This window comes from Equus asinus, chromosome 12 (assembly GCF_041296235.1).
Source record: "Equus asinus isolate D_3611 breed Donkey chromosome 12, EquAss-T2T_v2, whole genome shotgun sequence".
NCBI classification, from domain to species: Eukaryota; Metazoa; Chordata; class Mammalia; order Perissodactyla; family Equidae; genus Equus; species Equus asinus.
In genome coordinates, this window is record NC_091801.1 from 12,777,507 (window position 1) to 12,792,564 (window position 15,058).

At 34.5% G+C, this 15,058-nt stretch overlaps 1 protein-coding gene across 50 annotated transcripts in view; it reads left to right on the forward strand.

Annotated features, from left to right (window-relative positions):
• STAU2 (staufen double-stranded RNA binding protein 2) overlaps positions 1 to 15,058 on the forward strand; it is a 296,365-nt gene that overhangs the window by 14,685 nt on the left and 266,622 nt on the right. For 26 of the 50 annotated variants that reach the window (XR_011493134.1, XM_070481062.1, XM_070481060.1 and 23 more), the window contains one exon: positions 11,748 to 11,876. The exons of 20 other annotated variants lie outside the window; for them this stretch is intronic. Coding sequence is in view for 23 of the 30 variants with exons in the window: in XM_070481062.1 (XP_070337163.1) it covers positions 11,837 to 11,876 (40 nt within the window). In the remaining 7 variants the exon portion in view is untranslated. Of the gene's footprint in view, positions 1 to 7,415; positions 7,580 to 11,747; positions 11,877 to 15,058 lie in introns of those variants that run through there. 4 more of the 50 variants (XM_070481069.1, XM_070481038.1, XM_070481046.1 and 1 more) reach the window with 2 other exon arrangements.

Below are 15,058 nucleotides of genomic sequence, written 5' to 3' on the forward strand. Positions count from 1 at the left end.
GAAACACTTTGCAGGGATAGACCAAATGTTAGGCCACAAAACAAGTCTCAGTACGTTTTATAAGACTGAAATCATACAAAGTATCTTATCCAGTCACAGTGGAATAAAGCCAGAAATCAATAAGAGAAAGAATACTGGAGAACTCACAAAAAGTGGAAATCAAACAACACACTAAAATAACCAACATGGCAAAGAAGAAATCACAGGGTAAATTAGAAAATAGGGGGGAAAAAAAGAAAATAATTAGAGACAAATGAAAATGAAAACACAATGATATCGTAACTTAGGGGACGCAGCAAAAGCAGTGCTCAGAGGGAAATTTATAGGAGTAAACATCTACATTTAAAAAGAAGAAGGATCTAAAACAAATAACCTAACTTTTCACTTAAGGCAACTAGAAAAAGAGAAGCAAATTAAACCCAAGACTAGGTGAAGAAAGGAGATGATAAAAATTAAATTGGAGATAAATGAAATAGACAATAGGAAACATTATAGAGAATCAGCAAAACCGAAAGTTGATTCTTTGAAAACATCAACAAAATTGACAGACCTCCTTTAGCTACAGTAACAGAGTGAAGAAAAAAAAGAGAGCAAAGATGCGTATCACTAAAATCAGAAATGAAAGTGGGGAAATTACCACTGACCTTAAATAAAAAAGATTGAGAGAATACTATGAACAGTTGCATGCCAACAAATTGGATAACCTACATAAAACAGACAAATTCCTAGAAACACAAATTACCAAAATTGACTCAAGAAGAAATAGAAAATTTGAACAGATCTGTAACAAGTAAACAGATTGAATGAGTGATTAAAAAAATCCTTCGCAAGCAAAGAAAAGTGCAGGGCTAGGTGGCTTCACTGGTGGAATAAACGCCAATCTTTTTCAAACTTTTCCAGAAAATAGGAGAGGAGAGAATACTTCCTAACTCATCCTGAGAGACCAGCATTACTCTGATACCAAAGCCAAACAAAGATACTACAAGGAAAAAAACCACTATAGATCAATACTCATTATGAAAATAGATGTAAAAATCCTCAACAAAATACTGATGAACTGAATCCAACAGTATATTTCAAGGATTATACACCATGACCAAGTAGGATTTATCCCAGGAATGCAAGGGTGGTTCAACATTGGAAAATCAGTCAATGTAATACACTGCATTAAAAGAATGAAGGGGAAAAAAACCCCATGTGATCGTCTCAGTTGATACAGAAAGCATTTGACAAAATCCAACACCTGACCTTAATAGAAACACTCAAAAACTAGGACTAGAAAGGAGATTCTTCAACATGGTAATGGACATTTAGGAAAAAACCCACAGCTGACATCCAACTGAATGGCGCGAGGCTGAAAACTTTCTCCTTATGAGCTGGAACAAGACAAAGATGCCTGTTCTCACCACTGCTGTTCAACAATATACTGTAAGTTACAGCCAGAGCAATTAGACAAGAAAAAGAAAAGGCATCCAGATTGGGAAGGAAGAAGTAAAACTATTTCTATTTTCAGATGATATAATCCCATATATAGAAAAACCCCAAAGAATCTACAAAAAATCTGCTAAAGCTAATAACTTCAGAAAAGTTGTAGGTACAAGATTAACACACAAAATGCAGTTGTGTTTCTGTATACCAGCAGCGAACAATCCAATAAAGAGATTAAGAAAACAATTCCATTTACAATAGCATCCGAAAGCATATAGGAGTTGAAAGACTTGTACACTAAAAGCTACAAAAGTGAAGTACTTGAACTTGTTTCGGCAGAAGTTAAAGAAGACCTAAATATGGAAAGATATTCTTTGTTTATGGATTGGAATACTTAATATTGTTAAGGTGGAAGTATTGTGCAAAACAATGTGCAGATTCAGTGCTATCTCTATCAAAATTCCAGTAACCTTTTTTGCAGAACTGGAAAAGCTGATCCTCAAAATTATGGAATTGCAGTGAGCCCAAATAGTCAAAACAACCTTGAAAAAGAAGAGTTGGAGGAGTCGTACTAGTATATAGTATATATATACACTATACTATAGTATCAAAATATGCTATATAGCTACAGTAATCAGAACTGAGTAGTACTAGCATAAGGATAGACATAGACCAATGGAATGGAATTGAGAGGCTAGAGATAAACTAAAACATATATAGCCAATTGATTTTTGACAAAGAACCAAGACCATTTAATGTGGGAAAAACATAATCTCTTCAACAAATAGCTCTAGGACAACTGTATATCCACTTGCAAAAGAATAAATTTAGACCCTTGTCTCACATCATGTACAAAAATTAACTCAAAATGGATCAATGACTAAGTATAAGAACTAAAACTCTTAAAAGTCAACAACAAAAGTATAAACAGCCCAGCTAAAAAAAAAAAAAGGGCAAAGGACTTGCATAGACTGTTCTCCAGAGAAGATATACAAATGGTCGACATGCACATGAACAAATGCTCAACCTCATTAGTGATTAGGGAAGTGCAAATGACAACCACAGTGAGATACCACTTCATGCCCAGTGGGATGGCTAGAATCAAAAAGACCAACAGTAACAAGTGTGGACAAGGATGTGGAGACAGTGGGATCCTTGTACCTTGCTGGTGAGAATATAAAATGGTTCAGCCTCTGTGCAAAACAGTTAGGCGGTTTTTAAAAAAGTTAAACATAGAATTATCATATGACCCAGAATTTCACTTCTAAGTATATACCCAAAAGATTAGAAAACAGATACTCAATATATCTATACACATGTTCATAGTAACACTATTCACAATAACCAAATGATGGAAGCAGCCCAGATGTCTGCATAGATGGATGAATGGGTAAACAAATTGTGGTATATACATACCATAGAATATTATTCAGCTGTGAAAAAAAAAAAAGACGAGTACTGATTTCACAGTTGACAGTGTCGTCAACTTTGAAAACATTTTGCTAAGTGAAAGAAGTTAGATGCAAAAGGTCACATACATGATTCCATTTATATGAAATATCCAGAATAAGTAAATCTATAGAGACAGAACACATATTGGTAGTTGCCAGGGCCTAGGGAGTAAGGGGAAGTGGGGAGCAACTGCCTAAAGGCTACGAAGTTTATTTTGGGGGTGATAAAAATGTTGCAGAACTAGATAGAGGTGGTGATTGCACAACATTGTGAATGTGCTTTTTGCCACGGATTTTCCCTTTAAAATGGTTAATTTGATGTTATGTCAATTTTACCTTAATAAAAAAAATTTAAAATGCTTGCAAAGAAGTGTGAAAATATGACCCATAACCAGGGTAAAAAATTAATAGAGACCCAGAAATGACAAAGATGGTTGAGTTAGCACACAAAGATGTAAAAAGAGCTGCTATCAGTATGCACCAAATGTTCAAGAAGGTAGAGGAAAACAGGAAAATGATAAGGAACAAAATACAAGATATAAAATATGCTTAAATAGAACTTCTAGAGATGAAGAATGCAATATCTGAAATAAAAAAATATATCCTGGATGGGATTAATAGCAGATAAAATACTGTAGAAGAAAAGATGAGTGAGCTTGAATATGTAGGAATAGCAACTATCCAAGATGAAGCAGAGAGTGAAAAAGATTGGAAAAAAAGTGAGCAGAGCATCTGTGAGCTGTTGGACAATCTTAAGTAGTCTAAAATATATGTAAGTAGATTCTCAGGAGAAGGGAGGGGGAACAGGAAAATATTAGAACAAATAATGACTGAAAATGTTTATGTTTCATGAAAGTTATAAACCCATAGGTCTATAAAGATCAGAGAATCTAATTTGGAAGAAACATTTAAAAACCGCAAAAGGCACGTCATAATCAAATGACTGAAAACCAGTGATAGTGGAAGAAAATCTTAAAAGCAGCCAGAGGAAAAAGATGCATTATGAACAGAGAAATAGAGATGAGAATGACAGAGTTTTTGTTAGAAACTGCAAGTCAGAAGAGTGTGGAGTGACATCTTTAAAATACTGAAAGATAAATACTTGTCAACCTAGAATTCTATTCCCACTAAAAAAACTTTTAAAAAAGAAGTCACCTTTTGTTGTGTTTTCAGTTTTTAATTGTGGTAGAATATATATAAAAATGCACCATTTAAACCTTTTTTTTTTTTTTTTTTTTTTTTTTGCTGAGAACGATTCACCCTGATGTAACATCTGTTGCCCATCTTCCTCCTTGTTTTGCTTGAGGAAGATTAGCCCTGAGCTAACATCTGTGCCAGTCTTCCTCTAGTTTATATGTGGGATGCCTCCACAGTGTGGCTGATGAATGGAGTAGGTCCGTGCCCAGGATCTGAACCCGCAAACCCAGGCCGCTGAAGTGGAGTGTGCCAAACTTAACCACAGTGCTATGGGGCTGGCCCTGATTTTAACTATTTTCAAATGTATAGTTCTGTGACATTAAGTACATGCACAGTATTCTGCAACCATCACCATCATCCATTTCCAGAACTTTTTGATATTCCCAAACTGAAATTCTGTACCCATTGAAATGCTTACTTCCCCTCCCCCCAGCAGCCCCTGGCAACCACCATTCTACTTTCTGCCTCTGTGGATTTGATTACCCTGGATATCTCATATGAGTGGAATCATGCAATGTTTGTCCTTTTGTGGACTGGCTTGGTTTACTTAGCCTGTCTTCAAGGTTCACTGATGCTGTAGTATGTGTTGAAATTTCCTTGTTAAGGCTGAATAAATTCTATTCCATTTACGTATATACCACATTTTGTTTATCTGTTTATTTGCTGATGGGCACTTGGGTTGTTTCCACCTTTTGACTGTTGTGAGTAATGCTGCAGTGAGTAAGGGTGTGTAAATACCAGTTCAAGTGCCTGCCCTCAGCTATTCTAGGTATATACCCAGAAGTGAAATTGCTGGATCCTGTGGTAATTCTATGTTTAATTACTGTTTCCATAGTATCTACACTTTTCACATTCCCACCAGGAATGAACAAAGGCTCCAAGTTCCACACACCCTCATCCATGCTTATTTTCTGTTTTGCTATTGGCCATCCTTATATAAGTGAAGCTGTATCTCTGAGTGGTTTTGATTTGCATTTCTCTGATGATTAGTACTGTCGAGCATCTTTTCATTTGGTTGTTGGTCATTTGTATATCATCTTTGGAGAAATGTCTAGTCAAGTTCTTTGCCCATTTTTTGATTTATTTTCTTTTGAGATGTGAGAGTTCTTTATATATTTTAGATATTAATCACTTATCAGATATATGATTTGTAAAGGAAGTTACTTTTGAGAGAAGCAAAATCTGAGGGCACTCATTTTCAGCAGACTTCCACTGCAAGAAGTCCTTTTTCCCCCCATGTGGTCTATTTTATTATATTTTTAATTTTTAAAATTTTTATTATTTTTTTGCGAAGATTAGCCCTGAGCTAACATCCACTACCAATCCTCCTCTTTTTGCTAAGCATGACAGGCCCTGAGTGAACATCTGTGCCCATCTTCCTCTATTTTATATGTGGGACGCCTGCCACAGCATGGCTAGACAAGTGGTGCATAGGTCCGCACCCACGATCTGAACTCACAAACCCCAGGCTGCTGAAGCAGAACACTGCACCACCAGGCCAGCCCCTGCAAGAAGTCTTAAAGGAAGTTCTTTAGGCAGAAGGAAAACACTAAAAGATAGAAATTTGGATCTTTGAAAAGGAATGAAGAATGCAAGAAATGATAAAATATGATAAAATACATTTTCTTCATTTTTAATCTTTTCAAAAGATAATTGACTAATGCAAAGATAACAGTGATTTACGGGCTTATAACACACATAGAAATAATTGGTAGATGTCAATAGGATAAAGAATGGAGCAGAGGAAAGGAAAGTATAGTATTAGGTGCTTATGCCATACACGAAGTGGTATAGTGTTTATTTGATGGTAGGCTGTGTATATTTTAGAGCAATTGCTATAAAAGAAAATAAAAATAACTTATAAACCCACAGGGGAGATGAAATTAAATACTAAAAAATAATCAGTCCGAAAGAAGGTAGGTAAAGATGAAAAAGGGAACAAACAACAGGTGGGACAAAAAATAGTAAAATTGTAGATTTAAATCTATTTTGATAGTCACATTAAATATAAATGATCTAAACACTCCACTTAAAAGGCAAAGACTGGCTAGAAAAGCAATGCCTAATTATATGATATCTACAAGAAACTCTCTTTCAATGTAAAGGTAAAGATAGATTAAAAGTACAAGGATGGCCTACATCTAGCTCATGTGAAATCACAGGGACTGTGTCTATCCTCCTCCTGAAACACTCTCCCTGTCCCCCACAAAAGAGACAAAATACACAAAAACAACAGTTCTCAAGACATGGGACATGAGGCAGTGATGGTCAGTGATCCCTGAGTGATGAGAAACAGATGAGGTAAGCCCTGCGCTTGCCCCAGTCTACTGCATTGAGAGACTTTCCAGGTCGTGGCACAGAGAGTGAGAACTGACGTGTGGAACTTGGCATATTCCCCAGGTTGAGCAGATGTTGCTGCTCTGAAACAGACTAGCAAATTATAAATGCAAGACTTGAAAGGAGCAAACTATTTCCAAGTCACTTATCTGTATCCCAGAGCAAAGTTCAAGAAAATTTATAGGAATGGGAAATAATCTAGCTCACAAGAAGTTAAAATTCTCAGTGTGTCATTCAGTTAAAGATTCCATTATATGCTCAGGAGCATAACAACATGACCTATGATCAGGAGAATAATCAATAACTCAAAACTGACAGAGGATAGAATTAACAGAGGTTATTAAAACCAGTTGTTATAACTGTATTTCATAAGTTCAGAAAGTTAGAGACGTGGAAGCTTCAAAAAGACCCATGTAGGACTTGTAAAGATGAAAACTACACCTGAGATGTAAAATATGCTCAAAAAGATTAATGGCAGATTAGATACGGCAGAAAAAAGATTAATGAACTTGAAGGCATAGCAATAGAAACCATGCAGAATGAACCATACAGAGAAAAAAGAATTAAAAAAAAGTAGAGAACATCAGTGAGCTGTGAGCTACCTTCAAACAACCAAACATGTGAGTGACTACAGTTCCTGAAGGAGGCAGGGGTACAAAAAAATATGTCAAGGAATAATGACCAGAAACTTTTCAAATAAGTTTCATTAAGATGAAATCATAAACTTGCAGATCAAGTTATTCAGTGAATTCTGAGTATAAGAAACATAAAGGAAGCTACACCAAGGCTCATCAAAATCAAATTGCTGAATCCAACTGATAAAGAGAAAAACAGAGAAAAAAGACATGGTCATGTTACATGCATAGGAACAAAGATAAAGATGATGCTAGATTTGTCGTCAGAAACAATATCAGCAGAAAAACAGTGGAGTAACATCTTTAAGGTACTGCAAGATGAAAAGTGTTAACCTAGAATTCTATATCTGACAAAAATACGTTTCAGAAACAAAGATGAAAAAAAGACGTTTTCAGATACAGGAAAGATGAAGGAGCCCGTCACTAACACTCTCCCACTTCAGGAAAATTTTAAAGTATGTCCTTCAGGCAGCAGGAAAATGATACCACGTGAAAAAAGAAAAAAGAGCAACAGAAGTGGTAACTACTTAGGTAAATACGTAAGATTTTTTTTTCTTAGCTTAATATCTTTTAAAGGTAATTGTTTAAAGCAAAAATATTAACAGGATACTGTGTGGTTTATAACATACATAAGAGTAAAGTGCATGATAATGGCAGCTTAAAGGCTGAGGGAAATCTGGAAGTACATTAAGATTCCTGGACTCTGTGTTAGGTGGTATTATAGCACCCAGAGGTAGACTGATAAGTTAAAAGTTGTAATATAAACTCTAAAGCAGCCACTAAAATGGCAAAACAAAGAGTAATAAGCCAAAAAACATAGTCTTGCACTGCATAGCAATGTTTTGGTCCATGATGGACTGCATATATGATGATGGTCCCATAAAATTAGCACCACCTAGCTTAGGTTTGTGTAAGTATACTCTGTGCTGCTCATGCAATGATGAAATCGCCTAACGATACATTTCTTTGAACGTATCTCTGTTGTTAAGTGATGCGTGACTGTAGATAGAATTGAATCATACCAAATAATCCAGCAGAAGCCGTAAACAGATGAAAACGGGAACAAAGACCAGATAGGACAAATATAAAACAAATAAGATGATAGACTCAAACCTAATGATATGAATAATCACACTATGTGTAAGTAGTCTAAACACCCCAATTTAAAGACCGAGATTGAATAAAAAAGCAAGATCCAACCGTATACTTGCCTTAAGAAGCACTTTAACTATAAACACAAGTAGGTTAAAAGTAAAAGAATGGAAAGATACAACATGCTAACCTAGTTGAAAGAAACTTGGAGTGGTTTTGTTAATATCGCACACAGTAGATTTCAGAGCAAGGAATGTGACCTGGGATACAGGTCATTTCATAACAATAAAAGGATCAATTAATTAAGAGGACTTAACAATGCGAAATGTTTATGCACCTAATAACAGAGCTTCAAAACACACAAAGCAAAAACTAATAGAGATGCAAGGAAAAATTCACAATTATGGTTAGAGATTTTAGTAACCACTCTCAATAATTGATATAACAAGTGGACGGAAAATTACCAAAGATCTACAGTTGTGTGTCACATAACTATGTCTCGGTTAACGACAGACCGCATATACGACAGTGGTCCCATAAGATTAGGACTATATAGCCTAGGTGTGTAGTAGGCTGTATCATCTAGGTTTGTGTAAGTACACTCTCTGATGTTTGCATGATGACAAAATTGCCTAACAATGCATTTCTCAGAATGTATCCCTGTCGTTTAGTGATGCATGACTGTATACAAAAATTGTGTTTCTATACACTAGCAAGGAACCATCAGAAACTGAAATAAAAAATGCCTTTTACAATAGTATCAAAAATGTGCAATACTCATGGCTAAGTCTAACAAAACAAGTTAAAGAAAACAGAACTACAAAATACTGCTGAGAGAAATTAATGCTTAAATAAATTGAGAGACACAGTTGATCTTCATTATTCATAGATTCTCACTTGGGAGTTGGTCTCTTTGCTAAAATTTGTTTGTAACCCCCAAGTCAATAATTGCAGCACGTCGAGTTCAATTTTAATAAAGCAATGATATATATTAAGTAATGGGTCTTTAACCAGAAACATACAAAACAAGGTCATGTATTTATTGGCTGACAAAAGTGTTATGAGCAGAGTTTGCCAGGGACCTAACCCTGTATTTTCCATAGAAGCGGTTATTCAGTAATCGCTAATTCACCATTTGTGGATTCGTTATAGAATATAACTATCATTGAGATGTCACCTCAATAATGAGAGCTGACTATATCCTGTGCATGGAGTGGAAGACTCAACTTTGTTAAAATGTTGATTTTCACCAAATTAATCTGCAGAATTCAAGGGAATTTTACTCTAATCCTTGCAGGCATTTTTGCCTAAAAGAAGATTCACGTTCAAGAACCTATAGTGGCCAAACAGCTGTGAAGAAGAACAATGTTGGTGGCCTGCACTACCTAATTTCAAAATTATTACAAGGCTACAGTAAAAAAAGCATTGGCATAAAATAGACAAATAGATCAATGGAACAGAATAAGTAGTCCAGAAGTAAACCTGCTTTGTATAGATAGCTTTTTGACAAAACCATAAAAGCAGTACAGTGGAAAAAAATGTAGCCTTTTCCACAAGTAGTGTTCAAACATTGGATGTTGAAAAACAAAAAACAAAATTGGCTTCATACCTTGCACCATATGCAAAAATTATTGCAAAATGGCTCAGAGACCTAAATTTGCAAGCTAAAACTGTTAAGTTTATAGAAGAAAACATAGGAGAAAATCTTTGAGACTGCAACTAGGTAGTGATTTCTTAGATACAACACAGTCCATAAATGAACAAATTGATAAATGTTATTAAAATTAAAGTCTGATGTTCAAAAGACACCAGTAAGAGAATGAAAAGAGATGCCACATACTGGGAAAAACTCTTTGCTAAGCATATACCTAATTAATAACTTGTATTTAGAATATATAAGGAACTCTTCAAATAAAAAAAAGAAATAACCCAATTAAAAATGGGTAAAATATTCGGATAGATACTTCACTACAGGATATATAAGGATAGCATATACACAAAAGGATGCTCCACATCATTAGTCATTAGGGAAATGCAAATTAAAACTATAGCAGGATACCATTACACAGCTATTAGAAGGGCTAAAGTTATGAAGATGGACCATACCAACAACAAACAACAAACCCATTGGCTGAGACCACACTGTGTTTTAGCAGTGTTTAAATCCCAAGGTGGCTTTATATGGAAAAGTCAGAGATCGTAGGCATGACACATGGCCTGCTTTGATCACGTCCTTGAGCATCTTCTTTCCGTTTTTCAGAATCTTGATGGCACTGTCAAGACTAGAAAGGACAATGGCAATTAGAGTCTAAGGCTTTATGAAGCATTCCCTACTTTTGGCATGGCTTTGTAAAATGACTTTTTAAATATAAAAGTTACACGTATTAATTGTAAAAAACTATAACAATGTAGTACTTCAAAGTAGAAAGTGAGGACGCCCCGCCACCAGTCTCTCTTCCCCTTTAATACAGGCACATGGTTGATTTAAAGAAAAATACATCAGACAATAAGCTGTTAGAACTTTTTTTCATTCAGCATTTTGTCGTGTTTTCCCATGTCAGAATGTAAGCACTGTACCTCATTCTCTTTTTAAAGCTGCGTAGTCCATTGTAGTTTATTTAACCAGTCAGTTATTGATGGATAAATATTTAGCTTGTTTATAGGTCTTGCTATTGTGATCTTGCTGTGTGGGTTGTCGTTGTGTATATCCGATGCAGGTCTTCCTGTAGAATGAATACTAGATGTGTAATTGCTTTTTTACAGATAGATGCAATCGAAACTCTGATCAGTATTGCCAGATTGCCTGCCAAAAAGTTTGTACTAATTTATGTTTGCACCAATAGAGTCTGCACCCATTTCCCCATGTCCTCGCCAATACTTAGCATGATCATTTTTTCATCTTTATCAGTTTAATGGGGGTAAATTATATCTCACTGGAATTTGAATTTTTTTCTTTAAACTTTAGTTTTTTCCACAGATGTTTTTACTCAATAAATTATATTATGTGAATTGATTATGCACACATTTGCCCTTTTTTCTATTGGATTTTTTTAAAAAAAATTGATTTATGTCATCTTCATGTTTTATGGATGTTGACAGTTTTTCCTTGCACGTGGCGAGTATTTCTCTCCCAGTTTGTGGACTGTCTTTTAGCATCATTTATGATGTGTTGTGCTCTACAGAAGTTTTACATTTTTTGTGTTGTTAAATCTGTCAGTTTATCCCATTATTGCTTTTAGGTTTCTCTTCTTATCTAGAAAAGCCTTCTATGTTACAGGATTATGACAGATATATACCCACGTTTTCTTGTGCTTTTGTTATATTTTTATGTTTTGCATTTTAGTACTCCTGGAATTTATTTTGTGTTTATATGAGATAGAAACTTTAATTTTTTCCTAATTAATTGGCAATTATAAGAGAGCAGTTTGATCCTTGGGTAGTGATTTACTTGGACATCCGTAGGTTACGGTCTGATCTGAAGTTAGAAAGTTTGTTCCACTTATAGGTACGGACAGTCACGTTTCTCCTGGAGGCGAGAGCCTGTGAAGGGAAATTCCTTTGCTCTTTTGACTCTGTTTTCTTTCTTTTTGTTTTATTTGGGAATTAGGATGAGTCCCTTCCAATAGCAGGTAGTAGGGAAAGGGGAGCCAGCAAAGAGACGTAGAAACTGTGTCCAAGTCATTTCTGGGACCAGAGATGGAAACGGATCCTTCTGTGGAGAGACTTGCCTTGGCAGGTGAGGTGGACTGACTTTGCAGCAACGGCTCTGGCTGTAGTTTAACCACCTTAACTATGTTGCTACTCTAAGTTCTGGCTTAGGAAACGTTTGGTGTTTGGTGGATTCTGGTCACATAGTTTTCCTGCTATTTCCTCCTGTGCATTCTATATTCTGCCAATGATCTGCTTGCATCCACCAGAATGTGATGTGTTTTCTGTGCTTTCTCCTGCATGTGTGCTCTGGAAAAGCTTCGACTGTCTTCCTCTCTTCTTCCCTTGCTAACTTGGTGAACCCCTACTTTCCGTAACTAATCTAATCACTGCGTCTTGAAACCCGCCTTTGAACATCCCCTTCAGCTGAGCCCCCTGTAACAGCCTTACCATAGCACTTACCCTATTGTCGTTTATTGTATCTGTTTATTCTGTGTGTCTTTCTTCTCCCAGACTGTGAGCTCCTTTGGGACAGGGACTTTGCTGTTGATTGAAAACTGTGAGCTACAGTATTTTGGTATAGTTTGAAGATTCAAGTCCCAGAGAGTCCAGGACATTTTATGAAGATATCAAAATAGAGTATATCTTGAAAAATAGAGTTTATCTTTGTTTTGTTGAGTGTGCAGATTCTGTATTATAAATAACTATTTACCAGTGTTACTTATCAAAGATACGGAGAGTTACATGTAAACAAATTTCATATCAACAAAGGTGGAATATTTCCTAACACAAATATGAGCAATCTTAAATATAATTTATATATCATACTTGGGAAGTTTTCAGTGGAAACAGACTTATGATGTTATAATAAGTTAGTGGAAAAAATAATAAGAAATATATGCTTTTTGCAGAATATTGAAGAAGTATATTTGTATGAATAAAATAAACTTATCCTAACAGAACATTTTAACTCAGAATATTTTAGCTTAGAAAGCCATGAAAAAAAAGTTTATAAAACCATATTACCGTTTTCATATTTAATAGTTTTAACAAATTGTCGATCATCAGAATAATCACTCTTATCATTGTTAACAGTGTCTTGCATCATCTCTTTTAACCAATACCGTCATCCAGTAATATAAAAACAACTATCATTTCTATTTTACTGTCTAGGAAAGTGAGATTAAGTACTTTCTCAAGGTCACATAGATATCAGTAAGTGGCAGATATATCCAAAACAGGCTCTTAAACGTCATATGGCATTTGCTCTCTCAAAAGCAAAGGCTTAGATTATGAAATCAATTATCATTAATTTTATTTACTTCTAAGTAAGTGTCTACTATTCTAGCCACCAAATTGACTTGAACCCTATTTCAGAAAATGTTCACTGAGGGCATTCTTAGATCTCTTGAAAATGTATACCTATGCAGCAGTGTATATATTTCTCACTTTTTGCGCTGTTGACTTTCTTAAAAAGTTATATATAAGTTGTGTTTATAGATCTCAGTTTTTATAGACCATTTTGTTTTATAATTTTGTAGATGCTTTTCAAAATTTTGGTTTAATTTTTAAATTATTACTCTTTCGCTGAGCTCTGTCCACTCGTTAATACTCATAAGACTTCTGATTAAATAGAGGAACAGCTATTTAAAATAAAATTTTAATCATTTTGTAAAATAAAACATTTCAACTAGAACTAATTATTTTTAAATTTACGAACTTTAAACGTTTGGATTTTACTCATAAAGTTTTATCAGAGTGAGATTTTGCATATATTTTGCACACCTTTCACACCAAGACTTCAGTCACTTCTTAAATCCGTTATTGAATTCCATTAGTGGATTCCATGAATCACTTATTGAATTCATGTTATTTTTATGAAGCAGAAAGTCAAAATTAACTATAAGTTTATTACCACGTTATTAGTTAGCACTTTCTTTAAACGATTTAGATCAGATTTTCTTACTAAACAAGTTTACAGAGCCATAAACATACTATTTTAATCAATTTGATATATTTAAAATCTATGCTATTGAAATTTTTCTTACTATAAACTTGTCACATTATGCTTGCTATGCTCCTAATATTTTTCGCATCATAGCAGGTAAATATGCAGCATTGCTGAGTTATGAAAATTCTACAGTAGCAGTATAAATGCTATTTTAGTGTTATGCAAAATTTTCTGATTTTTACCAGGCTTTAATATTTTCTTATTTTTAACAAATTGTCATTCCTCTTTTGCCTTTTGATATTCAAGTAGCTCTGTTATCTATTGTACTTAAGTATTTAATGCTGTGGTATGCAAGGACCAAAATTGATTATAGCCCCGGATCACCTTGTCTTTTATATAATGACTGACTTTCTGGTGCAATTTATAAAATGTTTATTTGAATGAATGCACAATGGAATAAGTAAAATGCACGTTTCCTTAAACCTCTCTTGACCTACTCTTGTCTGTGCTGTTCAAAAAAGTAATAATTACTAGTTTCTTTTTGTTTATTTGCAGGCCATTTAGAATGGTTTAATTGTAGTATCAGCTGTCAGCTGTATTGGTCCCACAACTGGTTGCTTAGATTCTCTTTCCTTTTATTTATACCTTACTAGGTATTTATGTAGTGTTCTTATGAAATAATTTCTTACTCATAATGATAGTGATCAAGTCATTGTACCAAACTATTGGTCCTGTAAAGAGTGTTAAAAAGTTAAAAAATACTATTTTCTACATTAAACCTTGCCATAGAAAGTTTGTAGATGAAGTTCCTGAAACTAGCTGTTTCCGTTCATATACTGTATTCTCCATACATTGTGACCACAGTTTCACTGAGCAGGAAGTAACCCATTTGCATGTTTAAAGCTTAGGTTTTAAAGTGGTTTTTGGCAGTGCTTAATGGGAGATGAAAGAAAAACTAAAAAGCAGTTAAATGTGTCTATAAATGAGATGAACAAAAAATACAGGATTAAAATAATTTAATATAGTATTAGGAAAATATTCCACAGCTGTAATAATAATTGCAGTAGAATTTAGAATACCGTACGTTTAAAAACCTTAACTTCCTAACAACCTGGGAGTTAAGTAGGATAGATTTATTACCTTTATTTTACAGATAAAGAATAGAAGGCTTAGTAAACTTAAGTAAAAATCATTAAGACTTTGCAGGTTAGCAAAGGATTCCTTAAGGCATAAAAAGCACAGGCTATAAAAGAAAAAATTGATAAATGTAATACGTAAAATAATAGAAAAAAGGACGCAAGCAGTTCACAGAGGAGGAA